This window comes from Tiliqua scincoides, chromosome 6 (assembly GCF_035046505.1).
Source record: "Tiliqua scincoides isolate rTilSci1 chromosome 6, rTilSci1.hap2, whole genome shotgun sequence".
Taxonomy (NCBI): Eukaryota; Metazoa; Chordata; class Lepidosauria; order Squamata; family Scincidae; genus Tiliqua; species Tiliqua scincoides.
Window position 1 is genome coordinate 20459419 of NC_089826.1, and position 25889 is coordinate 20485307.

General features: G+C 44.3%; 1 protein-coding gene across 1 annotated transcript; it reads right to left on the reverse strand.

Annotated features, from left to right (window-relative positions):
* Positions 1–272: 272 nt before the first annotated feature.
* SLC39A8 (solute carrier family 39 member 8) lies at positions 273–25877 on the reverse strand. The gene is made up of 8 exons (XM_066632342.1): positions 25522–25877; positions 19196–19361; positions 17449–17618; positions 15883–16005; positions 14091–14258; positions 9179–9386; positions 8433–8617; positions 273–1528 (listed from the first exon to the last, which is right to left on the reverse strand). The coding sequence occupies exons 1-8, from the start codon at positions 25765–25767 to the stop codon at positions 1379–1381; spliced, it is 1416 nt and encodes a 471-aa protein (XP_066488439.1). The 5' UTR covers positions 25768–25877; the 3' UTR covers positions 273–1378.
* Between the last annotated feature and the right edge of the window lie 12 nt (positions 25878–25889).

The window sequence follows — 25889 nt, forward strand, 5'->3', positions numbered from 1 at the left end:
CCTTCTGCAGGGTCCTGGAGGCTTGCAGCCCCCTCCGATGTCCTCCTAGGCTTCTATAAACAAACCTTAAACTTCTGTGAAAAGGGAAGTAGCTGCTGATTGGTGAGAAGGATTGTTTACAGAAGCCTCGGAGGACATCAGAGGGAGCTGCAAGCCTCCAGGACCCCGCAGGAGGCCAGCTCTGTCCTCAAAGTAAGAAATAAGCAGCAGGAGTACTGTAATCTCTGCTGCACCATTGCTGCCCCCTCCCCGCCTCCCTCCCTGCCCACACAAATACTTACCTGGTTCCCAACTTCCCTGTAGAAGTTTGGAAACTACAGATATATGCAGTTCCATGCATGTATGCATTTGGCCCTAGATATCCACAGGGAATCCGTTCCCAGACCCTCATGGATACCAATATCCACAGATAATGGAATCCACGGGGAGGGCCTTAAGGATCGCCCAGAAGAGACTGGAAATGCCTTTCAGTCATATCCGGGAAGTGTTCTGAGGTTCAGGGAAGCCATATTCGGCCTTCACAGGCCTCAGAACGCCTTCTGGAGGTGTCCAACACTTCCTGTTTTCAGAAAAAGAAAAAAGCATGACTATTGTTATGATGACAAAGTATTGAAATTTTTGTTTTTTTAATGACCAGGCTCTCTTAAGCATTACACATAATTTTTTTTAAAATGTTAGCATCAGGTTTTTCTCTTAATAAAAAAATGTGGCTCCTATAAGCTCACAGTCCCCTTGAACAAATAAGATAAAAAGCAGAAAGCAGTATAAATTAATCCAGTGTTAATTAGTAATTGACATCTTTGCACCATTTATGCAAACTTACTAGAGTAAATTTAATAAGGTTTACTTCCCCTAAAGGGGGGGAAATCTAAATCTATTTGAAACCGTACACTTGGATCACATTTAAAATATGGCCATGGATCTTCACTTCTTTCTTAGTTGTCGTGAATGTGCTTTGCGCTTAATGCCATTGAGATACATTATGCAGTACTCTCCATTTACCATGGCAGAGGCACCATAAGTCCCCAGCTAGAACCTTGTGATGCTTAGGAAGGACACACAGACATGCTGCCTCCACTGAAATGAATGATGCAGTATTTGCAGACAAAGAAACTCTCCACACATTTTGCAGCTTCTGCATCTGATAGAAATCAGTGGATTGTTGTGCAACCGATTGCAATACATGGAAGATAATGAAAAGTGTCCTGGTTTTAGGTGGTGGTTTCCTAAAGATTTAGGAATCTTTACCGAATGGAAGATTTTGTTTCAAACGGCTGAAGAAAATAGTCTTGTATCACATCCTTATGACTTCCAAGTCCCTTTATGGAAGTCAAGAGTCCTTCTACTATTTTTAATTTACTAAATTTCTTCATTTTCTTTAGTCCAATTCAATGTTTCCTGCATATAGGGTGATCAACAGTATCGCAGTAAACCCTGTGAGCAAGCCAGCATTTTGGATTAGGAAGAAAGCAAGATCTGTTTTCCTTCCTGTTACTTTCTCTCTCAACATGTCATTCATCTCTGGGAACTGGAAAAGAAAAAAAAGGCACATTTTTAAGTAAGTGTTGCCATCTGGTGGTGATGGAATATGTTACATTTCATTTTTATTATGTAGCTTTTGATTTTTTTCTTAACACTCTACATTCATGTAGATTGTAGAAGATTGGTTTTGGTTCCTAAGTTTCTAGTAATGGCTTGTGGATATGCCCGGCCTGGGTGTTGTGTCCAAGTGGTTAATTCCCAAGAAATACTTAACAGAAATAGTTTTGAGTTAACACAGTTTGGAGCCTCAGTTCCAGGGACCTGCTCATGTTGTGCCTTAAAGTTCTCCTGTGCAGAGCAGAGGCATATGAAGACCATTTAGCACCCAGGGCCCATAAAATTGTCACCCCCATACTAAAATTTAATAAATAATAAAATCATAATAATTATTAGAATAATTAGAATAATTATTTGCTGTTACTTCCACCATTCCCCAACATAACAGAGCATTCCCCAACACATTTCTCCTGTGGCACATAAATAGCATCTTCCACATTAGCAGCACCCAACACATTTCCTCTCCCCACAAAAGTAGCATCCTCCAGATTAGCAGCCCCCAGCAGACTTCCCCCTCCACTTTCAGCTTCATTTACAGCCTTTTCTTCCTAACTTTTGCATCCACAAATCTATCTATTACTTCTTCAAAGTCTATGTTTCTGGCATACTCATGCTCTATAGACAGCATGGATAGGTTGGTAAGTCTATCTTTGGTCATAGCTGTACGAAGAGAATTTTTATTAATTTCAAAAAGTTCTGTTCACATGCTGCTACAGAAACACAAATTGTTAGGAAAAGTCTGAAGCACAAGACTCGGTTTGGCACAGAATCCAAAAAATCCCATTGAACAACAAATTCTAGAAACTGAAGTATTGTCCAGGTCTTTTGCTTTCTTGGGATTAACCTTGGTGCTTTCAGAAGACTACGCAGTTGACCAAATTCTCTCAAAATGCCTTCACAAGAAAACTCATCATAAATTTTTAGGAGATCTGGTAAAGACTTACCAGAGCAACCTCCAGAGTAACCTTTCCAACAGATCATAGCATGCCCAACACATTTCCCCCTGCACAAAATAGCATCCACCACATAGTGGTGGATTAAATTAAATCCAATTTATCCAAATTAAATCCAGATAAGACAGAGGCTCTCCTGATTCGGAAACCCTCAATGCAGGTGCTGGAATATCGGCTTGCACTGAATGAGGTTGCACTCCCCCTGAAGGAGCAGGTCCGCAGCTTGGGGGTCCACCTGGACTCACAGCTGCTCCTGGATTCCCAGGTGGCGGCTGTGGCCAGGGGGGCCTTTGCTCAGCTTCGGCTGGTGCACCAGTTGCAGCCATACTTGGATTGTGCAGACCTGGGCATGGTGATCCATGCCACGGTGACATCGAGGCTAGATTATTGTTAACGTGCTCTATGTGGGGCTGCCCTTGAAGATGGTTTGGAAACTGGAACTAGTGCAGAATGTGGCGGCCCGTGTGGTTACTGGAGGTAGGTGGTTTGACTCTGTCAGTCTGCTTCTCCAGTGGCTGCACTGGCTGCCCATTCGTTTCCGGGCCCAATTCAAGGTGCTGGTTTTTACCTTTAAAGCCCTATACTGCTCTGGGCCAGGGTATCTTAGAGATTGCCTACTCCCGTACAATCCAGCTCATCCTCTTAGGTCATCAGAGAAGGCCTTTTTACAAGTGCTGCTGCCTAGGGAGGTATGTGGGGCGGCAGCAAGAAATAGAGCCTTCTCAGTAGTGGCACCAACACTGTGGAATTCTCTTCCCCTTGACTTAAGAACGGCTCCCCCTCTTTGTAACTTTCCGGCGAGGCCTGAAGACCCTTTTGTTTAGACAAGCCTTCTGAGTTCCCGGCCTTTTTAACATCTTTTTAACATTTCTTAACATTTTTTAACATCTGCTCACAGGCCTGATCCTTCTCTAATTTGCTGCCCTATGCTCTTACCTGATTAGTTTTTATCTGACTACTGTTTTTATGATATGTTATGTTTTTATCTGCTTTTAAATTATGTTTTTAACTTGTTTTAACCTTGTTGTGTAAGCCTCCTTGAGTCCCTTGGGGGAGCAAGGCGGGGTAATAATAATAATAATAGGCCCCCAAACACATATCACACAGCTTCTGTTCTACGCTCCCCAGACCGCCCCCCCCATCTGTTTCACACTCACCAGAGCGAGCACAGGCAGGCAGCCTGAGCATCCTTACGCATGAGAACACTATACCAAACATATTCCCAAAATGGTTCACAGTCTCTGGAGGGAGCTGCACTCTGCACATGCTCAGAGATGGCTCCAACAAATCAGAGCATCCCCCAGCACCAGCCAATCAGGGGATATTGTGAGAGGCCGTGCTGTGAGGGGATAGGCTCTCACAGTTCCCCAACCCCTTTCCCCTTCGGCTGTGCTAATAATGCTGTGGGTGCCAGTCAGGGTCGCCATCCGTATTGGCATGCATCCTCCCTTACTTCTGCAGTCACTGGCTGGCTGCCCCCCCCTTGGATCAGGGCCACAGCTGGCTGGCTGGCTGTCCAATCTCATATGTATCTACTCAAAAGTAAGCCCCATAATAGTTAAAGGGGCTTACTCCCAGGAAAGTGAGGCTAGGATTGCAGCCTCATTCACCTGCCCTTGCTACTTCCCCCACCCACAGCTCTTTGTTCCGCCTCCATCTCTGAACTGCTGGCTACCTGGTTCGCCCTCCCTCCCTGAGACAGCTGCCACTCACCACAGCACCCTGGTTCCCTCAACTTTCGCCCACCCAATCCCTGTCCTTCTGCTTCCGAGGCCCCTCCCCACACTTCCCCCCCCCACCCATGCTGTAGCCTGCAGCGGGGACGCACTACTGCTGCCGCATCACTATCGCCACCAGAACTGGCTCTGCAGTGGCCTCAGCATGGCTCCACCTCCGCATGTCCAGCCCCCCCCACTGGAAAGGGGGCGGTCACCGCTGCGGCGCCTGAGAGCTCAGCTGTAGTGGGTGCCTGCTGCAGCACAGCCGCTACTTTGGGGGGTACAGGGGGGCCAGCGGCAGTGTGTCACCCCCCATCATGGCACCCGAGCCCAATGGCACCCTCAAGCCCCCCATCATTATGCTAGTGGTTCAGAGAAGTAGGGTGCTCTTCCATAGCAGCTACTCATTCAAATAAGGCTTGTGCAGAACTGCCTGGCTAAATTACACCCCAAGTGCTTTAGGGATGGTTTGAGTTTCAAATTCAGTAAAAATGAGAAGAAAAATTTCCCTCCTGCTCCATGGTGCCTTGGTTTCCTATGATCTGCCTCGTAAGGCTGAGTACAAGGATAAACTGTAATAAATATATATCTTGTAAACTACCCTGACCCCTTAGAAAAGGGAAGAAAATCATCCAAAATAATAACAATATCTGAAACTTTCCATACTGTCTTTGTTTCTTTTGCAAAACCATAAAGATTTTCTACACGTAAAAAATTGCACCTGATTTTCCTGGATCCTATAAAGAAACTATCAGAGATGTTATACTATAAATCCTGATTCTATGACCAAGGCAAATACGAGTTTTTGAGATACTCACACAAGCCACAAATTCAAACAGAATTAAGAGATAGCAAAAAAAAAAAAAAATGGAAATAACCTCTGGCTTGGCATGTAAGTGTATCCCTTCCACTTATTTGCAAAATACTGCAACATACTCTCCTTGGAAATTAATTCAAAGACACTGAAGAAACTTCGGCCTCTGCAAAATGCTGACAAATACAGATCAACAAAATTGCTGTGCTGGCTGATTATCAAAGATGAGGTAGGATCAAGTTCAAAGTTTTCAAAGCCTTTTGAAACTCAAGCAGTACAAAAATAGGCTGACTGGAAACATCTTCCCAACAACTGAAATCCTCAGGAAAAATGTAGTTTTCTATTAGTGCAGTAATATACCACCCGGACAGGGGAGAAAACAGATGCTGCTGCAACAAACACTGAACATGGGAGGGAGAATCCCGACATGATCGCCTCCCTGGAATACGGACTGCAGGGTGGCAGAACTCCAGAGTAAGTCACCAGCAGGAGATGGGGCTAGTGTGGTGCCATCCTGAAGCTCCTTCACACATTCCTGAACATGGTTTTTAGGATGTTGGAAGAAGGCTTATAGCGACATCCACTCCAGTTGGCTTTAAAGACTCAAAAGCACTCTCAGTTCTGACCCGTCTTGGAAGGGAACAAAATCCTTTCACTTTACAGAGCTGAGCCAGGCACTTTATTGAGCAGTCTTCTGGAGTTTTTTTTGCAATTTGCTTTTGAGATTCAAGGCACTCTGCCCTGTGACAGCCACATTCACCTGAAAATCTACACACAATAACAAAGAAGCAACTGTTATCTGTTGTATAGTTTTTACCATAGTATTATTATGGTAAACAAGGCTTTGTTCTCAGTGCATTCTAGTAACTAACCATTTCAAATCTTCATTCTGCTCTACTAAGTTATGCCTTGGTTGATTCTCCCAAAGCATCCGAGTTCTTTTCTACATCACAAGGGTGAAACATACTGCCACTCTCCTTGGGGATTCCACCAAATGCATTTAACATTGATTCCAGGGCCCAGGCCTTCTACACATTCTATGGATTAATGCTATATAGACAAAGATAGTAGAATTCTGGACTAGCTCACTCCAGCATGCAGACAGGTGACAAAATTTTTTGAATGCTTCCCTATATAAAATAAAGTATCTGCATGTAGCAAATTCAGGAATCAGGAAGAGAACTTTGCTCCAATCTTTCTACCACAGTGGTTCTCAAATGTTTAGCATTGGGACCCACTTTTTAGAATGAAAATCTGTCATGGCCCACTGGACATGATGTCATGACTGGAAGTGACATCTTCAAGCAGGAAAAAATTTTAGCAATCCTAGGATGCAATACTACCCACACTTACCCAGGAGTGACTACCATTGTTAAAAGCATATATATAGTAGCCTGTTAAAAGTACAGATCTGTAACATTTCCCCAAATACCATGGTAGCATCAAGTCTTAATATACGAAAAATAAAATTCACATTGAAATGAATGTGAACCCATCTGAAATTGGCTCTCAACCCATCTATTGGGTCCCGACCCACCGTTTGAGAAACACTGTTCTACCACATACAAATAGATTGTTACAAGATAATAGACTATTTAAAAAATATACATTCATCGCAACTGTACTCTAAAGTGGTACAGTTCACGATTCTACCCGTTGTAAATATGGGAAACTGCTTTATCCCGAGTCAGACTACTGCTCCATCCAGCTCAGTATTAGCTACATCATTGGCATTGGCTGTCCATGGTTTCAAGCAACAGTCTTTCCCAGCCCTTTGAAGAAGTAGTAGGCATTGAATCTAGGATTCAATAGCAAAAGCATGCATAGAAATGACCCATCTCTTCACCTTTTATACTGTCTAGACTGACTCTCAGAGAACAAGTCATAGAAAAGAAAAAAGAGAGTCTAACCCATCCTACCTGATTCTAGACAGAGAAGGTCAGGGTACAGTGCAGTAGAGAAGCAGAAAGACAGGATTCTGTACTGAGCTTTCACACACATTATTTATATGGCAGTAATGTTCAGACATGGCAGTAATGGTTCCAGTCTAAAAACTGAAAGACAGAGACGTTTGAAAGGCAGACAGAGAACCTTGACATCTTTTGTGCTACCTGAGCCAAAAAACAGGAACGTAACCATAATTAAAGATGGAAAGAAGATATCAATTGTGGATTCCTGGCTTGGGCTATATTTGGGCAAAAATTTACAGTAAAATGGGGCTATATATCCACATTAGCCTGAGAGATTCCAACTTCCTGTCAGACCCAAAGGGCACAAACATGTCCTGGATGCACCAAGACCACACTGATGTAGGGTTAGATAATCTATTCTGATTTGAAGGTGATGGGCAGCCCAAAGCTAATGGAAGTCCCATGCTGCAGTTCAGCCTCCACTGCATCCAGTGAATGAGACAAGGCCGCTAGAGGCTATCCTCTATATATCCTATATATCCTACAATATTTTACTAGCATGATACCCGTGCTTTGCTGCTGGAACACATGGAGAAGCAGAGCAATGCCTCCTGTGAGGGAAGCTAGATTGCGCCAAACAACTATTGAGCCTGTGCCCCTCTATTAACTCTCCAGAGATATGCAGAGCAATGCCCCTGTGAGGGAAGCGAGACTGCGCCACACAATTGAGCCAGTGCCCCTCCCTAACCCTCCTCTCACTGGAACACAGGGATAAGCAGAGAAAGGGCTGGCAATAGCACAAGTTCTCAGGAGAAAGACCTGTCAAAATCTTGGGGTAGCAGAACTTTGCATTGAGCCTGAAATACACTTCTTTTACTGTTAAGAGTAAACACGAAAATGATTGGTCTGCTATTTTACTATTACTACCCTTGCTATACCAACTTAAAAAGGGTTAAGTTAAAAGGGCCGGCCTGACCTCAGTTGCCACATAGGCCACAGGCCTCTCTTAGACAGTAATACAGGGGAAAAAGCCAGCCAGGCCTAAATAATATGAAGGGTTCTATAATTCACTTCTGAATTTAGATTCACCCCTTTAAGGGTTGATTAGGGAGAAATCCTGGATTATGTTTTTAAGCATTTGTATGGGTAACCTTTGTAAGCAAAAACCAAGTCAATATCTCATTGGGCCTAAGAGATATTGAGGAATCAGTGAAAACACATTTTACTCCTTTTCACACCCTTAGGGGTCGAATTTCTAAAAATTCCTTCTTTAGTGGGTCCTTACATCATGGGAGGAATACACTCTGCAAATTTCATGTTTATAGGTCCAGGGGTTTGGGCTGGGCATTAATGAGTCAGTCAAGACATTCGTTTTTATACATACAGATTTTGTCTCACATAAGCACTCGGTCCTATGTAAGATGTAGCATGATCTCACCATATCTGCCAGTGAAATGTACAGGAACATGCCTCCAGCTATTGCAAAGATAATATTGGGAGCAAAGTTGTTGCCCACTACTATGCCAAAAGCCAGTCCAACATAGCAGGAACAGGCCGAAAGGAAGTTGAAAAACAGCGCCTGCCGTGTGCTCATGCCTGCATTGAGGAGGATGACAAAATCCCCTGAAAAACAAAAAAAGGAAAATCATCAGCAATATTAATTATGACTGACTTTTCTTTAAGTCCAGATAGTTTAAAGGGGGTTTGTAATATGAATGAACGTTACAGGAAAACAACAATTTTTTTCCCAGTTAAATGCTATGACACATTTTGGGATCATCTCTTCTTTGAGCAGACATCTCTGGCAACCCAATCCTAAGCGGTCCTTACTCACCACAACTAGTGTTGCAAACCCTTTATGGCTGTTGCAAATGCAACACACTGTCTGTAGCAGCCAGGCCACGCGGGGAGGGAGGCTGAGGAGATGGGGCAGAACGGGGTGATGGAATGAGGGCTAGCAGTATGTGCAGCAGCCAATATCCTATTTCCCTTCCAGACCTTAATCTACCTTCCCAGATCCACTCCAAAACTGCTGGCACAGATCTGAGTAGACCCAGTCTGGCATCAGAGGAAACCTCTGGGAGATGCTTTGGCAGCACAGCTACATTGGCGGGGGAGGGAACGCATAGAAGTCGGGCCTTATTGCAGTCCTCTCCCAGCTTGAGTTAATGGAAACCATCTTACCCAGTTCATGAGGAAACTCTTCACACAAGATTGCTATTGATGTACTAATTCCCTGAAGCAGGGAGAGTGTGAAGGAAGCACCAATGGCTAGCCCATCAATGAAGTTATGCAGAGCATCACTCAGGGTGATCATCCAGGCAATTGTTCCAATATCTGACAATGAAGGTCCCTTGAAACATTTACAGGAACTGTTTTGAGAATCTTCCTTCTGTAGAAAGAAAAACATACCAGTTACAGAAAGCTCTAAATGGCTGCAGGGGTTCTGGTTATTTCCTTCTGTGTGTGTTAGGAAACACTGGATTGCAGAGTAACAAAAGAGTGGAGTTCAAAGTCCTCTCATTCAGCTAAGGGCAAATACTGCCACCTTATCAGGGACTCTGAAGAAGCAGAGCACCTCTCTCTTAACACAATGGTTCTCAAACTTTTTAAAGGCCCTACAGGCTGCTGCCTGATTTATAACTGCCATGGAGCGTGGCAATAATTGTGAATTGACAGCAGTGCTCCCCCCAAGTAGCAGCTTGTTTAACCCTTGAAGCACATAACCTAATCTGCCCTATTAGTTTTGCATTTGGGTCACAATCCACTGGTGGTCTCGGACGCACAGTTTGAGAACTGCTGCCTTAACACGTACACATCCCTTTTCAGGGTCAGTGGGATATGAAGGTGAACCTCCTATAGCAGGGCTTTTCAGACTGGGGCACCGCAATGCCCCAGCCTGTGGGCCCTGGCCTGTTTCCCCTTAAGAGGCGGGGGCAGCCTGGAGGCAGTGGCGCGATCCCTAGGATTGCACTACTTGGGGGCTGCAGGGGATTGGGTACACTTACCACAGCCTCCTGCAGCCTACCAGGGGTGCAGGGAGCCCTGTGCAGCTGTCCACAGGTCTCCCCAAAGCTTAACAAGTGAAAGTGGAGCAATCGCTTCAGGGAGCCCTGCGGACAGCTTTTGAAGCTTTTGGGGAGCCCTGCGGACAGCTACGCAGGGCTCCCCGCGCCCCCGGGAGGCTGCAGGAGGCTCTGACAAGTGTACCCAAGCCACTGCAGCCCCCCTGAGCAGCTCAATCCTGGGGTGCTGCTGCCTTTCTCCCGCCCCCACTGCCCCCCCTCTGCCCCCACAAGAACTTACTGTGGCTTTCAAATTCCCTGGAAGTTTGAAAACCACAGTCATATGGCAACAAAACAGATCCTTTAACAGAGTAAATAAATTTAGTTATAAATAAATATAACTAAATAGGTACAAACAAAATGAAAATGCAGCAAGGCAGAAATTGGACAGAGTTGATTCTGAAGAGAATTACAGTTCAAGCCTAAAGCAGGTCTACTGTGGAGTAAAAGGCCATCCCTTTTTAATTAACTACCCCCTTTCAATTAACAGGCCAGCCCCCTTCAATTAACCCATTTTTGCCTGGCCCACAGGTATACACATTTGGTCCCTATTGCATATATGCAGAAATGGCTTAACCAGAAAGGCAGGAGGAAGACTAAAACAGGTCTACTCTGGAGTAAAAAGCCAGCCCTTTTTAATTAACCACCCCCTTCCAATTAACAGGCCAGTCGCCTTCAAAGAACCATAAAGGTAAGGGGAGGAGCTAGGTAAGAGTATACAGGTGGACCCTCATTGTCTGTGAGGGTTCTGTTCCTGAACCCCTTGCAGATACCGAATTTTGCATGATATGAAATCATGCTGATTTTGGAGTCCACTGAGCTTCAAATGCAACCAGAGCTGTTCTCAAAAGGGCCTCCAGAGGCAACCAAAGCTGTGCTCCAGTGACCTCTGGAGGCTTCAGGTTGGGCCAAATGTAACTCAGTGGGGGTCTGGAGAACCCACATTGAGCCAAATCTGTGGATCAAAAATCCATGGATATGTAGACTCAACCTGTATATGTAAAGGGCTGTATGTATCCTTTTTAAATGCATCTAGGCCAGGTGCCATCACCACATCCTTAATTCCACAGGTTAATTATACACTCAGCAAATAAATATTTTCTTTTGTCTGTTCTAACTCTCTCACCACTCAATTTTAGTGGATGTCCCCTGGTTCTAATGTTGTTCGAGAGGGGAAAAAAACATCCCTCTATCCATCCCATGCATAATATTATAGAGTTCAATCATATTCCCCCCCCCCCCAGGCACCTTCTTTCCAGACAGAAAGACAAAACCACAGTCTCTAAAAATCAGGCTCTATTAAAGTGAGCCCTGTGAGTGATAGTGAAAGTTCCACAGGAGTGGGTTTGAAAGGACTTGACAGAATGAGAGCATGTGCCATTCAAAAGACAAAGGAACCCATTTTTTCATCAAAGTGACTTCATGAAATCAAGTGACATGCTTGATGACCCATTTCTGAGTTACATGCTCAATTTCTGTCCAGGTTTCTCTTTGACCTCTTTAAGTACCCCTTGCAAAGGATTTAGCTAAGAATCTGCTAAATTCAAAGCTTTCTCTGACTGGTGACACAAAACTCCTTAGAAAGGTTTTTTTTCCCTCTATCTTTTGTATATCATTGCCCTTTTTTAACTTTATAGTTTTACTAGTTGAGTAAATATGAACTTTGTGTAAACATAACAAGAGTTTTAAAGGTTGAAATTACAGCTGTGAGTGGAATTTAAGCATACGGGAGAAATTAGAGCTTAACAGGAATCTGGACAAACAATCAGCCATCTTAAATAAGAAAAAGAGGAGACGATTACTCTTCCTAAAAACACAACTGCTATATTATCAGAATTATTCAAGAGTAAAATTGGGGACTTCCAGACAATACTTTGGTTCCCCACAAGGAGACCAGAGAGTTTGTTCTCTCCAGTTCCAGCACAGCTCCCTCACCACCCCAGGCAGACCATTGGCCCCCCCTGAAAAGCCCTGGCTATAGATGCTTCTGGGCCAGACCTGGGCCTTTGGGCACTGACAGGGCTTCTGCAGTTCCCTAGTCTATCTGCGTGATTTCCCATAGTTTACCAGCTTGTCTGCCAGCCTCCCTGTCTACCTGCCTGCCCTCCTTCCTGGTATTTCAATATGTTCCTGTTTCAGCTCTTCAGATGTATTACCTGAGGTACATCACGTACAAACTCTGGCTTTCTGTAAAACCTCATACCTCTCAAATAACTCTCATAGTAAGGGAGAGTCCAGATTGTTAGAGGCTCTGTTTCTCATTACTTTTGCAAAGTTCATGTGTTCTGTTAGACAGGCATGCCACCTTCACATGTGACTCACTGTTACACAGAAACTCAACCTCTCTTAGGCCTTTTGGACTTGCCTTTTAAAGAGGCAGTACAAAACTGCACAAAGGCTGCAATCCTATACAGGTCCAGCCTAGTTATACACAGAATTTTTATATATGGATTTGACTCAACACGAATGCAAATGAGAAGGAACGTGCTGATCCCTGGAGAAGGGGGAAAATGCATCCCTTTAAAATCAGTTTAAAAACTGAACAGTCCTTTAACAATAGCCTCCCTCGTTAATGAGGGGGGGCAGCTGGCTGACAATCCATCAATCCTTCTCTCTCCAGGCAACCCCCCCCCCACCCCCTGAGCAAGTGAAAGAAAGGTAACCACTTTACATTGATGAAGGGAGGGGCTGAGTGAAGCACCTTTCTAAGTGCTTGGAGGAGGACTGATTGATGGATTGTCTTCTTAATGACTCTAATTTTACATCACAAAAGTCAGCAAGGCTGTTTTTAAATCACTAGAGTAGTGGTTCTCACACATTAGCACTGGGACACTTTCTAGAATAAGAATCTGTCAGGGACCCACTAGAAGTGATGTCATGATTGGAAGTTAAAAGCAGAAAAACTTTTAACAATCCTAGGCTGCAATCCTACCCACACTTACCCAGGATTAAGTCCCATTGACCATCATTGTTAAAAGCATCTTCATAGTAGCCTGTTAAACATGCGGGTCTGTGACATTTCCTCAAATGTGGTCAATTACCAGGGTAGCATCAAGTCTAATATATTCAAAATAAAATATTGAAATAAATGGGAACCCACATGAAATTGGCTCGCAACCCACCTAGTGGGTTCCGACCCACAGTTTGAGAAACACTGCACTTGAGCAAGGGGAGTTTGTTTTTTAAATGGATTTGCTTTACTGCATTTTTTGCCATCCACATGAGTTTTTGGAAAGGAACCCATGCAAATAATGAGGTTCAACCTGGTCACGCTTTCAAGGGAATTACCCCCTTGAACACAATGGAACTAATTCTGAGTAGACTGTGCTAAAACTCTACTAACTGGGCAAGGTGGTATGTTTTAAATCGGTGGCTATCTTATGCTTACTAGGAGGAGAGCAACTATCCCCATTCACTCCAGCAGAGCATCCTTCCCAGTTGCCAAGGATGTCTGAATGAATTTTAGGATATCTTGGGGGTGCTGAATCCAAAAATGGCAACAGTTTTGCCCAATTGGCACTAGTTTGGGGGGGGGGTATTGCATAGCTACCTCATGTGCTGATTCAAGCAGCTTCCTTATGAGGCAACTGGCACGATAACTTCTTCATGAGGAGACTGCTTGAATCAGCATATAAGGTGACTATGTCACATCCCCAAGACTAGAGCCAATTGGGAAAAACCAATGCCATTTTTTGATTCAGCACACCAAATATATCCAAGAATAGTTCTAACTTTTAATACACCAAAATGTGCATAGGCCTGTGTTATCAGCCTCTTTGGGAAAAGGAACCATTATCCTCTCCACTTTTCCTAGTAGTAGTAGTAGTAGTAATAGTAGTCGTCATCGTCATCGTTGTCATCCAGTTTTCAGCTGTTAACACACTTTTGCAAAACAACTTTTTCCAAAATGTCAATATTGTCATAGTGAATTATGTGTTGAAAGTTCAAAGTGATGTCAAATAATTGATCAGCGGTCACATTCTCATCCCCAGATTCATTTTTACAAGCTAATAAAGCTTCTTCATTCATACCTGACTGGAGAGCACACTGAGATTGTCAAAACCCAGATTTCCATTAGCCTCAGCTACGGCTGGATTTGCATAACACATTGTTCCATTAACAGATTTGAATGAGTCAGGAAGAGGAGGAGGTTTCTGGGAAGGTTTCAGTTCTTCAGGTTCAAAGTGGTTGTGGCCACCCTAAGGACAATCCAAAGAAACAGGAAACAAGACAATAGATTTCAGAAGAAAGTTACTCAAGTCACTCACATAATTGTTGTGCAATAGGAAAGAAATGTGCTGGCTACTGAAAATGCATAAATACACTTCATGTGATGGCCTACAAATGACTGATTCTCACTTTTTTCCTCACTTCCAGCTGTGGAAGCTCATTCATTTCAAATACACCATCTAAGATGGAATAAAACTAGGAGTAGAATCCACCTCTGCTGGATTTTGAGCTTATGATCTACCACATGGGTTTTGACAGGAGGGCCACATTGTCACTCTGACACTGCGTCAGGGGCTGGGGAAAAAAAAATTTAAAATTTGAATAAATTTACATAAATGAATATATTCAAGATGAATGAATGAAGGTCTTGCAATAGCCTTTTCCTTTGCTGCCACTGCTTTATCACATACGTGAAACAGTAAGTCATGTCCCACAGATCAGGTGAGAGGTCAGACAGTTGTCCTCATGCTGAGAGCAGTTGCGTCGGGCCAGCATGGGTTCCAGCAAGTCTCCCAAGGGCCAGAGGCTCACTGGAGACTGGGGGCTCCCCAAGGCCTGGTTGAAAGCCCCTGAGTGCCGCAAGTGGCCCTTGGGCCGGGGTTCGGGCACCCCTGCTCTACCACAGTGTTCTTCAACCTTGGGATTGGGACCCTAACAGGGTTGCGAAGCCAAAGTTATGGGTCGCAACAATTTACAGGAATGAAAAAGTTTGAAGACCATCAGGTAAAGGGAGAGGCATCTGGTATACACCTTTAGGTACCAGGAGACTGTGTCCCAGTCCTGCTCAGGTTCTTAGCAATTGTACTAAAATAGATTTCACTAGTGCCAGGCTTCATGGTAACATTTTCTGCTCTCTCTAATAAGAATATTTAGCTACAGTGACAGTGCTGGGAGGGCATTACAGGTTTGGGAGAGGCTATGTATGTATGTATTTATTTATTGGTGTCATGGCATGAAAAAAGGTTGAAGACCACTGCTCTATCAGATGTGTTTACCAGAGCATTTCACAATTTTGGAATCCATTCTTGCACCAGGGGTACATTTTTGAAATTTTATGAGCTGGGTGGAGAACAATTCCTGCTCTGATCTGTCTTGTTGCAGTGAGAGCACACCAAAATGAAAAATGAACTTTCCTTCACTAAACGAACTCCAATTTTGAAAACAATTTTTTTTATTTTTCATTTACAGAATCACAAAACAGGCATATTGCACTACAAGAGGGATTTAGGCAGAGTGGAATGAAAAGCACATCAGATCAGAATCTTACGCTGTAATCCTAACCGCACTTTCCTGAGAGTAAGCCCCACTGAACAAAATAGGACTGAGTAGACCTGGTTAGGATTGTGTCCTCAGAATAATACACAACAGAACTGAGGGAATCATTCATTCATTCATTAGTAAGATTGTAAAATGTAATATTCAGCTACATGATTAAAAAATAGAAGAACAGTTGATTTAAACTGATATGTTAATGCTTAAAATTCTACCTATTTACATAAATGTCCTGACCTTTTAATCGTTAAAAACTTGCCAAAATCAGCCTTGTATTTTGTAAAAAACAGCCTTGTATTTTGTGTCTCACTATCAACTCACCTGGCCATAAGTCTTCAGTATCATTTTAAGAATTCTTTCCACAAAGAAGAGAATGTAGAATCCACCAAAAATAGCTACTGCTTTTTCAATGTAGTTATCTATTTTGGGATCAAATCCAAATGCCTAAGGAGAAATTGTAAGCATGAATTCAGGTTACCCAACACTGTATATGACATGGAATCAAGATAATAGAATTCTCATCATATGTCCAATTCATTCTGTCTAATAACTGAATAATTCTATCCTTGGCAACCGCACCATGGAACAGCAGCTCCAAAACAGCCATCAGTTTCCTGCAGAGCTGGGGAAGCAGCTGGAAGTTTTCCTGCAGGACTGGGGAAGAAGTCAAAAAATTCCCTCAGGGTAAGGGCCTAGGCAGCCCTGATGGGTCTACTCAGAGCAGCACCAGCTATTTAGCTGGCGCAGAACCGAGGAGACCCATACTGAGTTGCGAGACCTAGGTGATAGGATTCAGCAGCAACCTCTGCCACTGTCCCCACCCCTCTCCTGGGCCTGCCCCCAGGCTGCCCTCTCCCCACCCAGTTATGCTGCTCCCCACCTTCCCCAAACTCAGAACACCTCCCCACTGCTTGGCAGTGTACTCACAGCCACACACTCCTGATATTTATCCCACCAGCATGGAGGCCCAGCATCACCTAGCACTGGCCTCTCTCCTCTGCCTCTCCCCTTCCGGCCGCTGCAACATACTTTATGGCATGTTTGCAACAGCCATTGCTGGGATAGCACATGGGCTACCAGCACTGCCCCAGTATAGGATCGGGCTATTAGCTGCCAAGCATACACTGAAACCGTGAGCTAAGCATGTCTTGGGAAAATATATTTAGGGAGATATTGTCACCTTGCTTGTCACCTTGCAAGCAGAGATTAGACTGGTGGGAAATGGCCTTAACAACACTTAACCATGGTTAATACAAACCACAGTTTGTAAATTCACTTCAAACTACGGTTGCATGTACAGTTTTACCTCTAATGTATAACCAGGATTTATTTAGTCAAAACAACAAATTCTGAAAGTAAACTATTTCAGCTGCAAATGTGTTTCCAGTTTTATGGCCCAATCCTAGGAGGCTGTGATTGTGCTGGCAGGCAGGTATTATCTGCTGGCACACAGACTCAGCTGCTCTCTGCTTGCAGCAGTGACCAGGCTACACACACAGATGTGTTTTGCAACAACGGGAAAGCACCTTATGCCCCCAGAACACTTGTTCTGGCAGCACACAGCACCTACAGTACTGGGCTGTAAGGCTCCAATTGGCAAAGCTCTTTATAATCTCAAGCTTGCTTGTCTTTTCAACAACTTGTCAGTCTTGTCATTCATACTTGGGGAGGAGCAGAATAAGGGTGCCCTGTTATTTTGAATGGACTTTTGTGAACAGAGGAAGGGTAGAAGTGAGAGAATGGCTACAGGATTGCATTATCTCCATTATGACTGGACTGCAATAATTCAGTTGATGATTAATGCCTTCAAAGACGGTTTTATCAAGTAAAAACTCATGGTAGGACTGTCTTCCCAGATCTAGAACGGTTCCTTTATGTGTTCCTTACCTCTGGAATAAGCTGGAAAATGGCATTGGAAAAGAGAGTTCCAATGGCCAAACCCACAAAGTAGGTTAGAATCTTGGGGAAATATGACTTCTTTAAAAGAGGAGTTAAAACCAATCCAAGAAGTGAAGCAAGGTTGATAATAGTCACAGCGAGGAAACCAAAGCCCCAGACTGTAGGGGAAAAAAGAGCAGAAATATTAAGTAAATTAAAAGACCAACATGCTTTTGGTTGGTTCTTTAGATAGAAACTGGTCTGACAAGAAAACGCTCACATATCTAGTTGCAAAAGTTACATATCTAGCTGAAATCAGGACATAATATTTGAGAAATATTAAGGTCAGAAGCGAAGTTCAAAAAAGGATGTTTGTAAACCACATATTTATAAAATGTGATGACTGGAAAAGAAATCAAAAATAAACTCTTGGTTTAATAATCTCATAGCAGGATAGCACAAATTATGGGGATTAATCTCAAAATAACAAGAGGGATAGCATCACCTTAAACTTCACAGGAAACATGTTACAATGTACTAGAATCAGAATGGGAAGGGACCTACATGATCAAAGAGTCCAACCGCCTGCCAATGAGGGCAGTCTACAAGTGCAGCACCCCTGATAGATGGCTATCCCAAATCTGCTGAAATTCCTCCAACAGTGAAGAAAGTCCTCCCTCCTCTGGACCTGATCTAGTCTGTCAGTATCCCTCTTAGAAGGGACACAAAATTCTAGGTGGGGTTTGAATAAGACAGAATGCACCATTACTTCTGCAACCTGGATACTATACTTCTGTTGATGCACCCTAGAATTGCTTTCAGCTTCTTTGCCACTGCATCATGCTGCTGACTAGCTTGTAAAACCCCTAGATCTTTTTCACATATACACTATCCAGGCAAATATCCCCAATTTTATATTTATGCTTCTGATTATTCCTTCCTAGATCCAGAACTTTACCACTGTGGGCATTCATTTTGCTCTTGTTTGCCAAGTCCAGTTCTCCCGCCTTTCAAGATTGTCTTAGACCTTTTTCCCGTCCTATACGGCATTAGCTACCTTTTCATGCATGAGGGTTAATGGCTGTAGTAAAATGGCTTCTAGCAGTGCATCAGTGCACTGCCAGTGGTCATTTTGCATGTGCTGTCCCAACCAGTGGCAGCGCAGGTGGCCTGCTGCCGGCCAGTGAAGGTAGATGTGATAGCAGTGCGATTGCACAGGGCAGGGAGAGGGAGAAACAAGAGTGGTCCTGGGTGGGGTGGAGGATAGGGAGGAGATGAACTGGAGGTGTTATCGGTGGCACTTGCATACGCCAATATCCTATCCCCATCCATCTCCCTTATTGTTGCCATTACATACTAAACAGCAGGTGTAGATCTGATAATTTCCATTGCAATGGTGGCAGCTTTTCCCTACTATTAGGCTGTAGTCCTATTCCTATACTGGGAGTAAGTCCCATTGAAATAAATGGGACTTATTTCTGAGTAGACATACAGCTTAACACCCATGAGCCTGAACACATCTTTGACTAAGCTGCAGATGCTGAAAACTGCGGATAGTCAAATCCACTGAAAAAACCCTAACAAAAGAAAATAAGCAAAATATGTAAAGCAAAAATAAAAGAAAACAGACACCTGCTGCTTGTCGCCTGTCTACTCAGAAGCAAGCCCCATTGAGGCAAATGAAACTTAGTCCCAGGTATATGGGTTCAGGCTCCAGCCTCATTCTCATTGTTCTACCAGCATAAATCAGACCTACCTTCTGTGGGAGTTGGTTTATGATTGCCTTTGGACAAGGATTTTTCACAAGGGTGAAAAATCAGCTGCTGTAAGACAGCAGGACATATTGTGGAAAAACGGGACTCTGTTATCTTGCTGTCGTTTGAAATGCCAAAGAAAGAGAAGATGTCTTCAGCAGAAAGGCACTGAAACAAAATGAACAATATTTGTGTTAGTTGGAGAATGGCAGGAGGACCAGGAAGTGTGGATGCTGTGGTGGAGAGATCCGGCTGCACAAGATTGTGTAGTTTCACCTTTGAAAGCAAAACTAATGTATAATTGGTTTGAAAAAGCAAGATGGTCATTGGGGAAGCAACTGGGAGAATACGAAGGATATCCCCCACCAAACTATTTCCCATACCATGTTTAAGACTGGCTTTATCCATTTTAGAAGCTTTAAGAGGTGATGCCTTGTTGACATCCTTCAGTCTCGGAAGACTATGGTATCACGCTCTGAATGGCGGTTCTGGAACAGAGTGTCCTCTCCAGTGCGCAAAGTCTGGGTAAAGTAAATATGGAGGACAGACAGTTACCCATGTAGCAAATTCCCTCTTTCCACATCGCTGAAATGGTCCAATGGAAAGGCAGTGGCCAATATGGTTGGTTCCAGCGGCGTCACAGGAGTTGCCAGACCGTGACTGTGTTCAGCCATGAACTGCCTCAGGGACTCTGGCTCCGGATTTTGCCTCGAGGTTGACTCCTGAAGCCTTTTCCATAACTGGATGTAGCCACAAGGCAGTGGAGGTTTGGGATCAGAGTTTTCCTTCTTTCAGATGAGCTGCCTTCCCAGGCTAACGAGTCCCATCTACCAGGTGGCTGTTTAGTCGCCTCTTACGACAAGTACAGCCAACCTGAGGGCCTATTCTTATCCCCCAGCTCCCAGGGGTTTAAGAGGTGATAAGGTTATGCAAATATAAGGTTGCTCTAAAGTTGGTACCTGCCCAGTCATCTGTGCCCTGCCAGTTTGACCATTTCTTTGATTCCCCCCCCCCCCCGGTGAAGAAAGCAGTGGAAGTCCACAGGAGATATTAGCCTTTTTTTACTTCATAGGGAGAAGGGTTTTAAACTGGCAGGATGACAGGTGATTAGTTAGGCATTAACCGTGGATGGAACTTAACTAGATGTCAGATAACTCTAAAAGATAATCTTAAGGGCACCATGGAAAACATTTTGGAAGTCAGATATTTGACTTCAGAGCACCTACTATGTACATGTCACCTGATCTCAGTCTGCACTAAGCCTCCCCACTTAGGAACATGGAGAATCAAGGTACAAGAACACAAAGGATGGACACAGCCTGCGGGAGCAATGGTTCCTCAGGTTTGACTACCTCATTTTGCTCCTGCTTTTACACGGTCCATCTCCTACTAAAGTACATGGCCTCAATCCAGAGAACTGTGGATATGGTCTTTTATTTCTCTCCACAACAGTTCAACTAGTAAAACAGATCTATTTTTGAAGATGAAATTGTTTCTGTACATGGATTACATTCATTGGATTGGAGCAATACGAATAAAGTTTACATGAAGTTAAGCATTGTTCCAAAATGTTCACTTCATAGTGAAACTACAGCATAGAGAGACTGAGAAACTGTGGCTCTAGTAAAATGACATGCTCCAACACCCACTTACTGCAAGAGGCTTGGGATTCTCAGCGCAGGTTTTTGGTTTACATAAACTCACTGCCTTCTTGTAGGCACTGGGCGTTATGCCTGCAAGAAACACCACAGTATCACTACAGCCCTGATGAAGAAATATATTTCTTCATCAGAGCTATTTATAAGAAGTAAAACAGACTTACTAATACTCTTGATGGTTTTCATTCCAAAGATTTCTGCAAGCCAATAAGGTCCTTCCTGTAAAACCTGAACTGCAGCATATGAAGGATGATGAAACCCCTGCCTTTATTAAGTGTAGACTAAAGCAGCACAGGTTGAGTATCCCTTATCCAAAATGGGACCAGAAGCATTTTTGATTTTTTTCAGTTTTAGAATATTTGCATAAACATAATGAGATATCTTGGAGATGGGACCCAAGTATAAACATGAAATGCAGGTATATTTCATATACATATTCATATTTGTGAACTTTTTGTTGAAAAGCAGTTTATAAATATTATTATAATTACTATTATTATAATTCTACAGCTGCAATTCTATGTATTAATATAGTGTTTCTCACACCTTGGGTTGGGATTCACTAGGTAGGTTGCAAGTCAATTTCTGATGAGTCTCCATTCATTTCAAGGTGAATTTTATTTTTTAATATATTAGGCTTGATACTACCACGGTACATGACTGCATTTGGAGAAATGCTACAGATTCTTCCTACCGGGAAAATTAAGATCTAACCCTTCCTTAATGGCATTTCGGCAAGGGCTTAAAACATTTTTGCTTCATTTTGCTTTTGGAATGTCTGCTTCCTGTGCCTCTATAACAGTTCCTTGAGTAATTTTGCCCTCCTCCAACTGGTGTTCCCCCCCATTGTATTTCCTTTATCGATGGTTGTATTGTATTTTCTACTTATTTTTTTACTCTATTGTATATTGCATTTTTATTTTTATTTATTTTTTAATCTAGAAATGATAAGCTGCCTTGGACATCTGCTTTCAGCAGAGGAAAGGCAGGGTAGAAATCCTTTAAATAAATAAATAAATCTGTATTTATTATGTATACAGGTGGAGCCTATTTATGCGCATGAGTTCTGTTCTGTGACCTGGTACGATTAAGAAAAAACGCGTTGTGCTAAATTTGCATAGAGTTACACAAATACACTGCAGCCTGACACTTGGGGTTGGAAGGAAACTAAGGCAGAGGTTCTCAATCACCTCCCACTCCTCTGCTCTGTACTCAGCCCTCCCCACTTCTTTCACAGATAGGATGCTGAGCTTTTAAGAGTCCAATCCTATGCATTTCTATTCAGAAGCCCCATTGTAGTCAATGGGGCTTACTCCGGGGAAAGTGTGGATCGGATTGTAGCCTGAGAGCCCAATCCTATGCATGCCTACTCAGAAATAAGTCCCATTCTAGTCAATGGGGCTTACTCCCAGGAAAGTGTGGATCGGATTGTAGCCTAAATCTCATGCTTTGCTTGCTGGGAAGACTTGCTTGCTGGGCTGTTTTGTTTGTGTAGGCTGGAGCATGGACAGCCTGCACCATCTCAGTCTGAAAGGGGGGAATTCAGCAAACACTCCTTGGGTTTTTTAAAGCAATCCCCTCTGTTACTACTGCACCTGCCCCTGTGGGTTTGTGAATGAGATAGAGAGAGCGCTCCACCTTGCTGCACATGTTCTGGCTACAGAGGTTTTCTGCACCCCCCTCAGCTTCTTTGCTGGCTCAGGGGCTCCAGGAGTGTTACTGTTCCTTCCCAAGGGGAACCTCCAGGGCTATTTCCCTGCTTGTGCAAGGCGGAGCCTTTTTGCAGTATTTTGAGATGCCTTGAAACAGATCAAGCTCAGGCAAAGGTGTGTTCGACTTTCAGTTCCCCCCCCCCCATTCATAAGAACATAAGAACAGCCCCACTGGATCAGGCCATAGGCCCATCTAGTCCAGCTTCCTGTATCTCATAGCGGTCCACCAAATGCCCCAGGGAGCACACCAGATAACAAGAGACCTCATTCTGGTGCCCTCCCTTGCATCTGGCATTCTGACATAGCCCATTTCTAAAATCAAGAGGTTCCACATGTACATCATGGCTTGTAACCCGTAATGGATTTTTCCTACAGAAACTTGTCCAATCTCCTTTTAAAGGCGTCCAGGCCAGACGCCATCACCACATCTTGTGGCAAGGAGTTTCACAGACCAACCACACGCTGAGTAAAGAAATATTTTCTTTTGTCTGTTCTAACTCTCCCAACACTCAATTTTAGTGGATGTCCCCTGGTTCTGGTGTTATGTGAGAGTGTAAAGAGCATCTCTCTATCCACTCTGTCCATCCCCTGCATAATTTTGTATGTCTCAATCATGTCCCCCCTCAGGTGCCTCTTTTCCAGGCTGAAGAGGCCCAAACGCCAGAGCCTTTCCTCATAAGAAAAGTTCCCCAGCCCAGTAATCATCTTAGTCGCTCTCTTTTGCACCTTTTCCATTTCCACTATGTCTTTTTTGAGATGCGGCAACCAGAACTGGACACAATACTCCAGGTGTGGCCTTACCATCGATTTTTACAACAGCAGTATAATATTAGCTGTTTTGTTCTCAATACCTTTTCTCATGATCCCAAGCATAGAATTGGCCTTCTTCACGGCCACCGCACATTGAGTCGACACTTTCATCGACCTGTCCACCACCACCCCAAGATCTCTCTCCTGATCTGTCACAGACAGCTCAGAACCCATCAGCCTATATCTAAAGTTTTGATTTTTTGCCCCAATGTGCATGACTTTACACTTACTGACAATGAAGCGCATCTGCCATTTGCTGCCCATTCTGTCAGTCTGGAGAGATCCTTCTGGAGCTCCTCACAATCACTTCTGGTCTTTACCACTTGGAAAGGTTTGGTGTCGTCTGCAAACTTAGCCACCTCACTGCTCAACCCTGTCTCTAGGTCATTTATGAAGAGGTTGAAAAGCACAGGTCCCAGGACAGATCCTTGGGGCACACCGCTTTTCACTTCTCTCCATTGTCTCCATTCGCATTGAGACAAATCCGCAGATAAAAAATTCATGGATAAATAGGTTGCACCTGTATATGCTTTTAACAATGTTAGTCAATAGGGCTTTTGGGTTAGGATTGTAGCCTTTGGGATGTTTGGGAAATTCTTTTTAAACGGATCAGCAACAGATTGGGAGGGTTATTTTAAATAAATTTTTAAACTTACAGTCATTGTAAACTTTTAATTTACTTAGGGCGCAATCCTAACCCACTTTCTAACACCGGCATAAGGGCAATGCTGCTCCGAGGGAAGGGAACAAACATTCCCTTACTCTGAGGATGGCTCTGTGAGTGGCATCCAACTGCAGGATGCAGCACACATCCTACTGGCACAGCTATGCCAGTGCTGTAAAGTTGGTTAGGATTTGGGCCTTACTTACTCAAATTGATCTGAATATGGTATATGGGGCTGTTAAGAAATGCCCTGCTTGATTATGTCACTTCTAGCCATGACACCACTTCCAGGTTAACGACATCACTTTCAGTGGGTCCTGACAAATTGTCATTCTAAAAGTGAGTCCTACTGCTAAAACTTTTGAGAACCACTGTATTAGTAAAAATAATAATCCACTTTCCAGTCTGAAGATTTTCAAATGTGATAGATGGTATGCCTGCAAAGGTGCTCTTGTTAGATCTTAATCATCACAGACATCATATGGTATTGGTGTCTTGAATATGTTACATCTAGGACATGACGATCAAGTGCAATATACCTTTTGACCAATAGGTAGGAATTGTATACCTTCCATTGCAATTTTTGGAATATAGCAATTTTTAAAAGACAATGAGCCCTCTGTACCCGTGGGGGATTTGTTTTTTTGACCCACTACAGATACCAATTTCCATGGATAATCAAATTTGTGGGCCCCCCAAAAATGGCAGTGCCTGTCAGAGGGCTCTGGCAGGCTTTCTGGGGTGCAGAGAGGCACTTCCGGTTGTGTCTGGCAGGTCATGTAAGGTCCTCCACCACAGGTCACCACCTGTGTTGGGTAAGATCCATTGGCACTGTAACAAAATCCATTAGCCGCTAATTAGTTGCTGATGAGCAACCCTGTTAGACACTGGCAGCTTCCTGTGCAGGGGGAGTCTCCTCTAAAGGCAGGCCAAGAAGAGCCCGCAGGAGCCACAGCACTGATGAAGTGTAGCTGATGAAGTTCACTGCTGAGTTACTGGGTGTCAGGCTGATAATGAGGGTGCCTGGCACTCATGTGGCTTGAAAGACTCCCTTCTTCTCTCCCTGCAGTGGCTACAGGGTGTAACAGAATCCCTGGGCTTAGAAGCAAAAGCCAGTGGATAAAGGAGACTGAGGTAGGAAAAGAGAAGAGGCACCTTCTTTTTCAGTCTCCTTGAAAGTTTGAACACCGCCGTGAAAGGAGTGCAGAGGGGAGCCTCTAAAGATAGAAGATAAAAGGAGAAAGGAAATGCACTCGCAGAGCTGTTGCTTTCTGCCATCTCAGTATGGGACATTTTTGCTTTGTCAGCCACTAGCATCAGTAGCCTCAACTTTCCCCCTATTCCATCTTGAGCAAGCAGAAGTCAACAGTCATGCGCCCGGGCCAGGGGGGTTCCAGTCTCCGTGGGAAGCCTCGGGCGAGCCTCAGTGCTGCTCTCCGCGAAATGGGCCGAGCGGGAGGCGGCGAGAGCTGCTGACGCGGTACCTGGTTGTAGTGCAGCGCCCGCAGGTCGGGCGGCGAGTCCTGCAGCCGCGGCGCGGCTCCCAGCCGCTGCAGCAGGTGGTCGAGCTGGTCGGCCGAGAAGGAGCTGCGGTTGCCTCCGAAGACGGTCAGGACGTCGCGCGTGAAGCGCAGCCCGGGCGAGGCTGCGGCCGCCCCCCCGAGAGGGTCGAGGGCAGCCGCTCCCAGGGCCAAGGCGGCCAGCAGCGTCCGAGCCACGCGGGCAGCCATCCCGGTCTGGCAGCGAGGCGGTCCAAGCGGCGCGCTCGGCCAGGAGTGCTGCCCTCCTGTCTGCGAGGCGCGCCTTCCCTTCCCCGGACGAGCGCAGGGCGGCCTCTTCCCCCTCCCAGGAC